This window comes from Phyllostomus discolor, chromosome 13, assembly GCF_004126475.2.
Source record: "Phyllostomus discolor isolate MPI-MPIP mPhyDis1 chromosome 13, mPhyDis1.pri.v3, whole genome shotgun sequence".
NCBI classification, from domain to species: Eukaryota; Metazoa; Chordata; class Mammalia; order Chiroptera; family Phyllostomidae; genus Phyllostomus; species Phyllostomus discolor.
In genome coordinates this window covers 6548059-6562358 of record NC_040915.2, presented here as the reverse complement: position 1 = coordinate 6562358, position 14300 = coordinate 6548059, and the positions used below count along the sequence as shown (strand labels likewise).

Here is a 14300-nt window from a genome sequence, read left to right as displayed (position 1 = left end):
GAGAGAGAAACATCAATTGGTCACCAGCACACACCCAGACAGGAGATCTTAAGTCCCTAAACCAGGGATCAAATCTGCAATTTAGGTATGTGCCCTGATGGGGAATCGAACCTGCAAACTTCTGATCACGGGACGACACTCCAACCAACTGAGCCATACTGGCCAAGTCTAGGCCATACTCTGTTTTTTTTTTAAATTGCAAATAATTCTGTGATAAACATCTATGTGCATAAATACTTCATATATCTCTGATTATTTCCTAGTTGTAGAGTTAATACCTCAAAAAAAATCCAAACATTTTAAGGTTCTGAAACACTCTGCCAATTTGTTTTCCAAAAAACTAAAATAATTTACATTCCCACCAGAAGAATATTAGAGTGCACTTAATCATACCCCCATCAATATCGAATAGGGTCATTTTGTAATCTTTGCAGTGTGTGAGTTGAAAAATGGCATCGCATTGTCACATCAGTTAGTATTCTTTTGGTTACTTGCGAAGCAGAACACTGTTTTTTTGCATGTTTATTGACCAATATTTTCTTGTTTGAAAAACTCATCATTTCTTTTGCTCTTTTAACTATAATAATGATAATAATAATATTCATTTTTTCAACAAATATTTATTGAGCATCTACTATGCGACAAGCACTGTTTTAACTAGGATACAGAAGTGGTCTTCAGGGCATGCAGGGAAGCACTTCGATGAGGAAACATAATGAAGAAGTAAACTAGCTAGGATGTCAAAGGGTAACAAGAACTATGGAGAACAATGAACAGGGATGGGTAAGGTTAGGATAGAGAAAGAACAGAACACAATTTAAAATAAAGTGGTCAGGTAAGGATGTATTAAACAGGCAACATGTGAGCAAAGACATACAGGAAGTAAGGGAGCGAGCTATGTAGGTATCTGGGAAGAGCATTCCAGTAAGAGGGAACTTATAGAAGCACAGGTAGCATGTTCACAGAGAGCAAGACCTGGGCAGCGGGACTACAGAATGCAGTGGGGAGAGTAACAGGAGATGAGTCCAAGAGCTAAACAGTGGGGCAGATGGCAGAGGGCCCTGTTACTTAGGTAAGCATGCATTCATTCTCCCCACTCAGCACCACGGCACGTCTCTGGTCCAGCCTTAATACAATGGAATGATTTCTCCACTTCATTTTTACACATTTCTTATTAACATTATTTCTGGGTATTTTACATCTATATGATTGTTGTGAATGGAATTCAGTTTTTTTCCAGAATATTTTCTAGCTGGTTATATCTAGTACATAAAAAGTGGATACTTCTTACATGCCTCCACTTGAACAGAACCTATTTCAGCATAAGAATTTTTAGTTAAATCTCTTGGATTTTATTTTTTTTAAAGATTTTATTTTATTTATTTTTAGGGAGGGAAGGGAGGGAGGGAGGGAGGGAGAGAGAGAGAGAGAGAGAGAGAGAGAGAGAGAGAAACATCAATGTGCGGTTGCTGGGGGTTATGGCCTGCAACCCAGGAATGTACCCTGGCTGGGAATCGAACCTGGGACACTTTGGTTCCCAGCCCATGCTCAATCCACTGAGCTACACCAGCCAGGTAAATCTCTTGGATTTTAAAAACAGAATATCATGACTACAGTAAAACTTACTCAGAAGGCTTGGAAAGGGTGAGCACTAAAACATACGTCCATGAAGTTTCTGCTGACGGGATGCCTCTCGCGCCTCACTCTAGTCTGCAGTGTGACGTTGGCTGTGAGCCTGAGACTGATATTCACGAGAAGCTTAGGAATTTGCTTTGCAGACCAGCTTTAAAAGTAGTTTTAAAAATCAGGGACATACCTTGAATTAAACTAAATATTATTTGGGCATGTACCGATCAACTTGGCCTTTGAACCACCAAAGAGATAATCAGTTTGGTGCTTGCTGCCTTTCTATAAACAGATTTATAAAAGTCATCTCTTCGAAGCTATTGTAAAATATAAAGCACCCATACAAACAGCAATAAAAGGTAATTATCACATCCTTTTTATATTTAGAAAAAGAGCATTTCTATTTAGGTGTGTAAATATTCAAGCATCTATGTATCAAAAATAACATTGTTATCAAGTTAGAGTTATAAAGTGTTTTAATTAAATGTTTATCAAAAGATAAGCAGGGCAAGGTCCCGGGCCTCCAAGAGGCTGACAGCCACGTGGAGAATGGGGTGGGGGATGATAAGAAAGGAGCCTACCTGATGAGGGCAACAAGCACCAGAAGAACACAGCAGAGTGAGCAGTCACTGCTGGTGGGACAGCTTGTTGGGAGTCAGCATGACCTCCCTTCTCCGGGACCGGCAGCCCAGCGCCTGGTGGGGTGGGTGGAATGGCAGACAGGCTGCATCGGTGGGGGAGATAAAAGCACTAGCCACATCAAGCTGTCATCTGTGTCCCCAGTGACAAAGCATAAACTATTATAAGATACTCCAGTGGATTTTAAGCAAGAATCAAAATGTAGGATCAGTGTGTCAGTAGGATATACATAGCAGTACAGAGAAAAAATTCTGAGCTATTAAAGTTTAAGATAAGAATTTCAAAATAACGGGTGCAGCCCTGGCCAGGAAGTTCAGTTGATCAGAGCATCGAACACCAAGGTTGCAGGTTCGATCCTCGGTCAGATCATCCACTGAATGCATCAATAAGTGTAATAACGAGCGTGTCAGGATGTTACATCAAAGATTCATTTGAAAAATGTTCAGCGAAAGTTAACATTTGGGGAGATGCTGCCACCACACAGCATATTAAAAAAACAGTGGCCGCCTGTCTCTACAAGCACGCCGTAGCCCTGGATGTGTTGCAGGGTCATCAGCAGTAGCTTGTCGCCATGCCGCTGTCGAAGAAGCCACGGCCAATGAAAGCACGCCACCTCCAAGTCTCCACGAGTGCCTGCTGCCTATGTTGTCACCTCGGCCTGCCTACAACGTGGTGCGACACTGAGCTGACATTCATCTTCAGAGCTTATGGTAACTTTCTCTTTTGCGCCGCTCATTCATGGAACAGAGGTTCCTCTACTGCTGGTCAGACACAGCCCCGATTGGAGAGGATACAGCTGCATACCATGCTTAGGAAGGCGTGTTAACGGGAAGTGTTGTAAAAGGCTCCCTAGATGGTTGGCTTGGACAGCCTTCTTCCTGGGCGTTGACCCCCCAGCTCAACCGAGGGCACACGAACCATCTCTACCAGTCTAACAGCTTCGTGGTTTTGCTGATTCTGTTTCCCAGGGAAATATCTCCTAATCCAGTCTTAGGAAACAGGAGGCTTAGTTAGTCCTGTGCTCAAAAAGAGCACAAGTGGCTCATTGAACTGTCTGTGAGCTACAGCTGCCGCCATCATAGAGAGGACCTGCATCAGTTCCCTTCTTAAGGCCCATGGGCCACAGGAGCCAGGGCCTACTTGATCCCCTGCAAAATACTGCTAACACCAGCCATCAATTCCTTTCAAAGGAGTGTATACAATTTTCTGGCTAGGAATGCTGCATGTAGTCATTTGATTATAGCAGCACAGGAGTCCACTTTCAGAGGTGACTATAATTTGGAATGTGATGGCTCACTTACACACACACACACACGCACACGCACATGCACTGTTGTCACCTGAGAGTTGTATTGCTACAATGATATTCTTTTTATTTGGAGAGCTGAGTGGTATGTTTAGAACCCAGTGTTAATCTTTATATGCACTGATCAGTCCTCAACCAACGTATTTTCAAACAGTCTTACAAACCCATTTCATCAAATGAATTAGTAAGGAGGACTGTCTAGAAATGGTTAGTTTAAAAAAATAAGGAGATTATCTGGAAGAGTGGTCTAGAACTTGCTATATGACAAGCATTTCTCGACAGCAGGGTCCGTTCATGGACACAGCCGGTCCATGTCATCAGGAAAGGCTTTGGTTTCTTCAGAGTCTCGTGTATCCGTTTTCCAGTTCACCAGGCGGGGTGGAGATTTTATCAGAACACAGTTACTAGGACTTTGGGATTTTCTTCACTGTCCATGGAATCTCTTGGTTTTTTCCCAAACCTGAACCTGAAAATAAGATAGGTGCTAAAGAAAGTTAAATATTCAAGACTCTCTTCTCTAAATGCTGGCGTGACACTGAAAAACATTTCTCATCAATGAACAAGTAATTATGGTAACTGTTATACAAACCTCAGAGGTCTAGAGCTAATATTTTATGATTTTGAATATTTGAAGTCACTTTCTTAAGTAAACATAAACAAAACCCAGAATTTAGTTTCCCTGTGGGAAGGATGGATTGGTAAGAGTGAAATTCTTGGAGACTTAAAGTTGACATCGAAATGGTGGTATCGTTTTGTTACAAGAAAACAACTTATCAACAACTGGCACGGTTCCTCACGCTCTTTTGGGGACCGGAATCCATCCCCGTGGTGAAGGCCCTCTGCCTTGGGCAGGCGCGAAAACACGTCATCTTACACAAGCTGGCAGTAGCCATAAGAACTGTTCCCCATCTAACGGATGGGCATCCTGAAGTGTAGTGTAATTAAGTTGGCCCAAAGTCAAATTTCCCCAAATTTATGCAGATGTGGGATTTGAAGCCAGGCAGTTTCATTGTAGAACCTCAACTTCTCCTACCATACCACCTATCTTTTAAATCTTTGCCACTCTGTGGTACCGTAGAAAGATATTTGGTTTTTGTCCCCATTCCCAATATGGAGCTCATAAATCTCCTGTAACTTCCTGAGAGATGAGGGTAAGAGGGGCATCTTATCTTGTCTTTTGTGCATACGAGGCAACTCTTGGCTGGGCTCCCTTACGTAACTTCAGGATGGCAGCCAGTCACCCGCAAAACTAAGCCTTGATTCATTGGAAGCCTAGAACTTTCACCCCACCCTGCAACCTCCATGGGGGAATACAGGGCTGGGGACTGGACTAATAATTGACCCTGCCTATGTCCATGTCATGAAATCTCCATAAACCCCCTAAACCCTGGGGTTTGGAGAGCCTCTAAATTGGCAAATGCACCCACGTGCTGGGCTGGGGGCACCCCCCAACTCTGCCAGACAGAAGCTCCCGCACTCTGGACCCTTCTGGACCTCCCCGTGTGCACCTCTTCAACTAGCTTTTCATTTGTATCCTCTACCATAAACCAGTGATGGTACGGCAAGTGTTTTCCTGAATTCTGTGAGTCCTTCTAGCAAATTACTGAACTTCATTCAGGAAGGGGTTTGTGGAAGCACCAACTCTGTAGCCAAGTTGGACAGAAGTGTGGGTTGCCTGGGGACCTGATACTTGGGACAGGAATCTGAAGTGAGGGCAGTCTTGGGGGACTAAACCCTTGAACCTGTAGAATCTGATGCAAACTCCAGGTAGTTAGTGTTAGAAATGAATTAAATTATAGGCCAGAAGGTGCCAGAACTGGTTGGTATCAGGAGGAAAAACCCTCACAATCTCATAGGCCAAAAACAATGATACTGAAGTGTTATATCTGCCACTGAAATGTCTTTTTCTGTAAACTGCTTGTTCATGACCTTTGCTAGCTTTCCTACTGGTTGTCTTTTCCCCTACTAATCACTAAGAGTTTTATGTTTATTAGGTATAAGTAGCCCTGGGTTCATATTGCATGTTGCAAATATTTCCCTCCTTGCTTGTTGACCTTTGTCTTTATTTATGGCTTCTTTTTTTTGCTGTGCCAACAATTTCTAACATTACATAATCAGATATATCAATCTTTTCCTTTATGGCTCTTTGCTTTTCATATCATGCTCAGAAAGGCCTCCTTGAAAGTTATAAAAAATTTTATGCTTTCTTTTGTGGTGTTTATGATTTTATGTTTTTTAGGCCTCAATTTTTAATCTTTCTGGAATTTATATGGATGCATTTGAAGTAAGACTCAAGTTTTTAGTTATCCAAAATGGCTAGCTGAATGTTCTCACACCTGGTATGGAATAATCTAACTCTTCCCCACTGCTTTTGAATTGTTACTTTTCATCACATGTAGAATCCTCATAGTTTTGGGGGGTTTAATTCTGAACTCTAGTCCAGTGATTTCTCTTCCTACACCACTAGCACACTGTTTTCACTTCCACTGCGCAATAATATGCTTTATTTTATGGAAGGGCTACTCTCCACTTATTACTCTTCTTTTTAAGACATCTCCTAGCCACTCTTGCATGCTTATTCTTTCTGAGGAATTTTGATATCATTTTTTAAAGTTCCACTTACCATTTCACTTTCTGCATCTCCTCTAAGGTCTCCGGTAGAGTCATTCCAAAACTTTCAGGGAAAAACAGAGTGATGATTCCGATCAGGACGGTCAGGCTGCCCATGAGGATGTAGGGCAGAAGTCTGTTGTAGGCTCCTGCAAGGCACGGACATCACTTAGATGCGGGACGCCTCAAGGCACTCTCGGGAATCATCACGTAAAGGTCAGCAAGCAGTGTTTGACAACAGTTTTGAATAGGAACATTCCCAGGAGTTACAAAGTAAGCAAGTTACACCATTTGTTTTTGGCAGATGCCATTGACCTAGCATTTCCATCGTGATTTGCCTGCTTGATTTTGCATGATCAGAAGGTCTTTCATGTCAACTGGTATTTGCCAGGCTACTATTTAACCATGCGTGACAGATGTTACTTTGATAGAAATCTTTGCCTAGCAAAGTTCACCTTTGAAGGCGGAGGAAACTGGAGATAGGGGGATGGGAGAACATCAAGGGGAAAGAGGGTGACTGGGATGTTGCAGGGACAGGGATGGGCCAGCATGACTGGCGTGACCTTTGCTTTAGCCCCAACCAGTAGGCTGTGGTGGAAAGCTAGGTCTACAGAGTCATGAGACTCTATAAAAAAATATAAGTGATATATTCCACCCAATTTAAATCAATAAATGTCAGACACTATGAAAGTAGTGCTTTGGTTTCTTTTTGCAGCAAGTCTTGGTTTTCTATGTAACTGGAAGAACCCCTCCAATTCTGCTGGTGCCACTCAGCAGAATAATAGGTCCCCATTTTGCTGCCCATCTACATACAGAGATTACAGAGGAACAACATACCCAAGAATTTTATTTGACAAAAAACATTGATCTTGAAACTTTTCTGAGGCCTCTGTGTCACTAACAGGAGTAGTGATTGTGACATCAGAAGCTCTGTCTCAGACTCCTCCATTTTTTATGTATCAGTGGTCCACTGTGAGACTATAGAAGTAAATTTGGAGGTACAGGGAAGAACAGAGGGGAAATGACTCCATTCCACACAATAATGTGTTTTCTTGGGTGTTGTTCAGGGCAGCTGTGCAGAGGATGTTTAAGGCAGGAAAATGTTTCTCTGAGGATTGCGTGTACCTTTTCTGAGAATTCATGTATTCTTTGTGTGTGTGTGTTCGAACTAGTAGGTAACCAATGGATGCCCAGGAAAAATAAGGAGGTGTGCATGCATCTCTCATCAGTAGGGTCCTCCATGAGGAGGATTAGGCTTGGAGCGCCAGATAGTGCATCCACTGGACATCCCCCTAAAGTATCTCTGGGGTGTTATTTCAGCCTGGTAAATTGAATGATATAAAAAGTAAAATTTCCTGCATTGTGAAAAAATATCACAGTCAAAATGTAAATGATAAACTAGGAAAAATATTAATTTTTATTGATTTTTTAAGAGAGAGAGAGGAGGGGGGAGAGAGAGAGAGAATGGGGAAGAGAGAGGAACATCAATTTGTTGTTCCACTCATCCATTGTTTGATTCTTGTGTGTGCCCTGACTGGGGACTGATCACACAATGTTGGTGAATTGGGATGACATTCTAACCAGCTAAGCTACCAGGGCAACTAGGAAAAATATTTACAATGTATATACAAAGGACTACTTTTTTTTTCCAATTACGAAGACCTCTCACAAATCAAAGACAAAGAGTTGAAAAAAAGACATTAGAAAGATGGGCAAAAGACATAAACATTCAGGTTACTGAGAAAAAAATAGAATGTCAATAAATATATGAAAAATGTTCAACCTCATTATAATTAAAGGCATGCAAATGAAGCAACAATATCCATTTTTCACATAACAGATGATCAATGATTAAAAAACTGGATAATTACCATTGCTGGTGAAGATACGGAGACATGGGCACATTTCCTGTATTGACATTCGGGTTGTAAATTGGTTCCATATCTAGAGGTTAACTTGGCAATATCCCTAATATTTTAAAATTGCTCCAGCAGTCTATGAATCCAAGTATACCCAATCAAACAAACAGAGGGTACAGGGGCATAGGAAAATGTTCATGGTAGTATTTTTTTGTACTAACAAAAACCTGGACATTGCCTCAATGTCCATCCATTGAACCTAGTTAATTAAATTATGTATATACATACAGTGGAAGACTAGGCACTAACTAGAAAGAAGGTATGAGAACTATGTATACCAATAAAGATAGTCTGATACTATGTTAAGTTTAAAAAGTTGTGAAACAATATACATGTAATTTTTTTCTGTTTAATATATATAAACAAAATGTCTGAAGAGCTATTCACCAAACTGTCAATACTAATTATTTCTAGGGTTGTGATTTGGGGAGCTGAGAGAGAAGAGAGTACTTTTTCCAGTACTTTCTATGCTCTTTGAATTTTTCACAGTGAAAATAAATTACTTTAATATTTTTTAAAAAAGAACACATAGCTAAGATGTCTCTCACCAAGGTACACAAAGTAGGGAGCGATGATGCTGCCCACCCTGGAGGCCATGGACGTGACCCCCACGGCCATGTTTCTGACCAGCGTTGGGTAGAGCTCGGCGGTGAAGACGTACAGCATGGAGAAGGCAGAGGTGATCCCGAATTTCCCTAACATCGCCAGGCTGATGGACAAGAAGTAGTAATCTGGGAAAAGAGACCCCGTGTACACGGAGGCGCTTTTAGAAGTGACACAGTCTCAACTCAGTTGCTTTTATCTTCCTCTCTGCTTGAACGAGCTTGTTTTTTTGTTTTTGTTTTTTTTACAATGTAAAGCTACTCCCCAAATAACATGTTCTCTGCAAATGTCTCAATCATCGACATGGACAAAGAGGGAGAGAGTGAGGGGTTGCTTTGCACTTCACTCAACTGTTATTCTAGAAAACGTATGCGTTCAGAGACCTGCGTCTGCTTTTATTTGTTACAGGACTTTCACAGTAAATTGTCAGCATGTTAACATAGTGCTGTTTAAATTTCAAAGAGAAGGACCTATCCTTTCTATCCCATTTATTATTATTAAGAAATATATATTTCTATGTATGATACTACATGTCAATAAGCTGTTGCCTTAATGTTTTAATAACATGAGAGAGTTAAACAGAGGGAAGAGGGACTCATGTCCCTTTGCATGCTCTTTAACTGAAGCATTACAGACCCCCCAGATCACTGCATCTATATGGGAGCTGGTGTGTACTACCAATTCTAACACTCAAATATATACCTCAAGAAAAGGTTTGAAAGTATCAAGAAACTGGGAATTAGGGTGGTGACTTCAAGAAAGAGGTTTGAGGGTTTAGGTGAGTGTTTCTGTGAAGGGGATGCCTGGGAGCGTGAATTTTCCTCCGCAGGTAATGATTTCCAGGTCTCTGAGGCTGACTCATCCGTTTGAGGGGTGTTTGTCTGAACACAGGAAATCACAGAGTTAGCAATCATTTGTCTAATTGACTTATGAATGGTATTTGACGTAGAGGCTACATAAGTAGGGAACAGTGACCGGTAGTTAGCCTAAGTCAGGGTGTAGATCTTTCCCATTAGGTTGTTAACATTGGTTAACTTCTTACCTGCAGGCACCAATTGAATTAGGAGAAGCACGCCTCCTCCGAAGAACAGCACGCCAGCTATGATGTAACGCCTGGGCAGGGTTCGCAGGAGCAGCCAGGCTGCAATGTACGCTGGAACTTCAATCAAGGCAGAGAGGAAGCAGTTCAGGTAGGCATCTCCGTGTAAATTAGGAGAGTTGAGAGACAGAGCGAAGTAACCCACTGAGGTTAGCATCCTAAAAGACAGAACAAAAAACCAAAATGATGAAAGAATGGCCTGAATTACCCTAAACTTTCCTAATGGCCAAGAAGTGGTCTAGATTCTGTTTTCCTATAAGTAGCCACTTACTACTCATGGCTATTTAAAAGTAAATAAATTTATTTACTTTTATTTAAATAACATCAAATAAAATCAAAGAGTTCTTCTGGCACACTAGCCACACTTCAGTTGCTGAGTAGCCAGCCACCCAAGGCTAGTGGCTACTATAGCGGACAATGCAGGTAAAAACATTTTCATCGCTTTAGAACCTTCCATTGGACAGCGGGGGTCCAGCTACACTGACATGCAACAATACCTATCCCAGTCCAGTTAATTTTACATGTCAGTATTTCCAGAACACTTTGCACACCCTCATTCCCTGTGAGCTATTGTTTGAAGAAAGAATGTATGTCAGTGGACATAAAATCCAGACTTCACTCTTATCAAAAAATAAGAAAGGGAAGGAGGAAAAGAGGAGGAAGAGGAGGAGGAAGAAGAGGAGGTAATACTGTGGGATCCACTTACTATAAATTCCAATGGACATACTAAAACTCACTTTACAGAAAAGAATGAAAGTCCCATGATGCTTCCAAGTATCACAAAGTGCATACCACATGTCCTGTCATTACAGCTGACATCCACACAAAAGCTTCTCCGTGGAAAAATTATTGCCCTAGGCAGACTCCCCTGTGCAGAATATACTTATTATTAGCACAAAAAGCAGAGGATATCTGAAAAACCTTTCCAGGACACAGCTGGATATTTTTATACATACTTAACTAGGTTGGGTAGCAGAGCAGCTAATGCAAAACGCAGCCAGAAATTAGACCTCATTGCTCTAGGAATCGTAGTGATTTTCACATTTGGTAGTAAGAGCGGCTCCGATAAAAACCCAGCGACTATGCTGACAGGTGAGAACTAAGGAGGCCTGCCGTGAGGGAGGGAAGCCAGGTGCCTGGACACATTTGCTTAACTTAGTCATAAGCTCTGTCACTGCTTTCCCCGACCTGCAGAGCCAGACCATCCAATAAACAGATGAGCTGCCATCTGAGCCTGCTAATTCTAATGACCATTTTTGCTGCTGCCGTCACGGGGTAGGCACCTTCTTTTTTTCTTCTTCCTCATTTCTTGGCAGATCCATTATTAAATCTAGCATACAAGTCGATTCACTATTCCAATGTCTTGTTAGTTCGCAACTGGCAAGTATGAAAAGCTTGTCAAAACAAATACAGGCAGCAGGGGTTCAGGTTATTCTAACCTGTCAATTGTCAGCAAAGCTTCAGGAAGCAGGAGCTGAATTAGCATATCTGCTTCAGGCACCAGGGACATCATTAGGTTTTTTTTCCCTACCCTCATTTGAGGACTGGAGAAGGAGGAAGGGTGTGAGAAAGAGAGAGAGGGAATACCATCTATGTGAGAGAGAAACATTGCTCAGTTGCCTCCTGTATGTGCCCGGACCGGAGATCAAACCCGAAAACCCTTTGGTGCACAGGATGACGCTCCAACCAACTGAGCCACCCAGCCAGGGCACATCCTTAATCAGTCTTAATCCTAATAACTTTAGGAGGGGAGGGACCCTTTCCTTGTGGGCTTACTACAGACTTAAATATTGTTCCCCATGACTTTTCTTTTTCAATGTCCAGTCCCATGAATTGAATTGAGGCATCTCCAATTAACTTAAAATTGTATAACTTTTATTTTGTTTTAGGAAGACCCAGGCCTTGCTCTGATGTTCTCTTGAATTAAAGCAAATTGGTCGAATCTTATGAGCTGCATGCCACACTTCCGGCTCACCAATGACTTACCATAGCAGCAAAGACATGATGGTTATGGTCGCAAGGTTCCTAGTCCTGAATAGGTCCAGAATGACGGCTTTCTGTTGCTTCAGGGGTTTTAGCTCCTGTAGCTAAAATAATGCAAATAACCAGGAGATTAAGAGGTAGTGAGGAAGTGTCTTTGGCCATGACAATATAGAAAAAAACTTACTCATGTAACTCTCACTTCACCTTGAATATACTTAGAAGTCTGGAATTCTCGGGGAAGGGCATCTACATATATGATGCTTTATTTTAATACTTTAAAATGTTTGTGGTCCATTTCAGACAGAAATCTTTTAAATATGTAACAATGGTTCTACTGTCTCTTTCCAGGAAGCCTACTAACGTAGCCTCACCCTGACTCGCGCTCCTTGCCCCGGGTCCAGAATCACCCTTGAGCTGTGCCTGTTGCACGGGCAGCGCCATACGGACCCAAACCACCTTGAGGGCCCTCTCTGCTTTCTATGCTTTTCTTGCTGACCTCTCTGTGTCAGAACAGACTTGGGTTAACTCTGGGACCTTGGGAAAGTTACTAGTTATCCTCTCTGAGCCCCCATTTACTTCTCTGTAAAATAACTGCGAGAAGATCAAATGAGATCATATACATAAAACTTAGCATAGTACTTGAGCTATGTGCATGCCCAGCACATTCTAACTGCTGAGTGTTCCCACGCCACGGAGGCAAAGGTGCTGGGTGGCAGTGGGGAGTGGCCGTTTCTTACTGCTGTCAGTGGGCTTCCCTCCTTTACTCCTAATCTACCTGTTAACTTGCCCTGTGTGAGGAACCTAGCTAGCCAAGCTTATGCGCATTGAAACTAAAAGTCACAGGCTCTGAGGTGGGGAATCTCCTTGGGATGAAATGCAAGGACTTCGTGGCCCCCAGGGTGTGTGTGCTATGGGGCTGGGGAGAAGGCTCCGTGAGGGAAGCAGTGAGGCCACTGGCCTTGCCTCTGCAGCAGGTGTACCCCAGATAGCAGCACCCTTCTTTTGGGAAGACTCAGAAAGGCCTTGTTTCTTCTACACTGTTTGGGGCGTGCTGCTCTCTGAGATGACAGCAAAGCAAAGCCCCTGCTTAGCTGGAGGGAGGCTGCCGGGCTTGGGGAACAATGCCATGCACAGAGGGGACCCCGGGGGTCAGGCCTGTGCTAACACGGTGCTTCCACAGGGCCCTCGTGAAGATGCATATTGCCAGGTCCCACCCCAAACCTGCTTTACCAGACTCTTTCTTGGGGCCCAGAGGCCTGGGAGTCTGTATTTTAAGCCCCTTGGGTGATTGTGATAAGCAGCCATGTTTGGAAACCTCAGGACAAGAACAGTCTTGTATCCAGGGCTTGTGCTTGGCCTTGTGGAGCCAGCATTTGGACCAGGCCCCACAAGCAGGTGGAAGGTGCTTCAGAAAGGAAGTCAGAGAAGCTTGGGATTGCTGGCCAGAATGATACTACTTTAGGTTCTTTACTGTCCAAGTTAATATGTTGCCCCTTCCATCAGGTAAGAAAGCCCAGGTAAGTGCATGCACTAGAGAGACCTAGCGAGACTTCTAGCTGCATGAGCCTGGGCAAATTACTTCGCCTCTCTGTGCCTCAGTTGCCTCTCCTGAGAAATGGGCCCACAGCTAGCATGAACATGAAATGAGCTGAACACGGTGCCTGGCACCTGGTAGGATCTCTGTCCATCAGCACCCTGAGCAGGCTGCATTTGCTGGCCCATGGCTCTGCAGATCCTCCGAAAGAGGACCCCACCTGGGCGGTGAGCAGGGGAGATGACTGGCCTCGGGAAAGCGCAAGCTCCTGTCCTCGCCATGGTGTGGTTCAGGTGCAGAGTGCCTCGTGGCAGGAAGAAAGGGGCTGTCAGAGCATGTGTTTGAACACTGGACTTCATTGTTACGTATCTATAGCTCTACCTCTCATGTGCTTCGTTGTTGCATTTATCCACGTAGTTCCGATCTCTGCGACTAGACTGTAAGTTCCTCAAAGACAAGAATCTGACTGCATGGCCATTAAATCCCAGGAAATATCCAGCACAGCCCTGAGATGCAGAAGTGTTAGACACTCCCAATGTTATTTTTGCATCCAGTTGAACTGATTACAGTTGAGAATGGAATTCTTGGTCTGAAGAGCGAAGGATTAAGTGATGTTTGCCCTGGCAGCCCTCTGAGAGCTTGGGTTCATGGCCACTGTAATTAATCCTCCAGCCATTGCCAGAGTATCTGCTTCTGTCAAAGGTCCTGGAGGCCAGGGATGGAGGAGGCCTTGGGGTGGAGTGTGGGCATGCCCACCACCCTCCACAGAGCCCTGCAGACGTGCAACCTGTCACTGTGGCCACCACCCTCATGTCCCGAGCAGCCCCACCCCTTCTCTCAGCCAGGAATGCCCTGCCCCATCCTCCCTCTGGTTTGGACCTGCCTCTTCGGCCCTGAGTCACTTGGCTCTCTATCTCTCTTCTGTCACGGTGTTCGCTACTTGGCTACTTAGCATTTCTCCCTCATGTCACCATGTAGCTC

General features: G+C 43.4%; 1 protein-coding gene across 2 annotated transcripts in view; it reads right to left on the bottom strand.

The window, feature by feature from the left end:
- Window positions 1-3330: 3330 nt before the first annotated feature.
- Window positions 3331-14300, bottom strand: part of SLC22A4 (solute carrier family 22 member 4) — a 40981-nt gene continuing 30011 nt past the window's right edge. For both annotated transcript variants that reach the window (XM_028529062.2, XM_036014296.1), the window contains 5 exons: window positions 11789-11889; window positions 9746-9960; window positions 8649-8831; window positions 6195-6330; window positions 3331-4037 (listed from right to left, as the gene is read on the bottom strand). In XM_028529062.2, coding sequence (XP_028384863.1) covers window positions 3962-4037; window positions 6195-6330; window positions 8649-8831; window positions 9746-9960; window positions 11789-11889 — 711 coding nt within the window. In that variant the 3' untranslated portion in view covers window positions 3331-3961. The remainder of the gene's footprint in view (window positions 4038-6194; window positions 6331-8648; window positions 8832-9745; window positions 9961-11788; window positions 11890-14300) is intronic.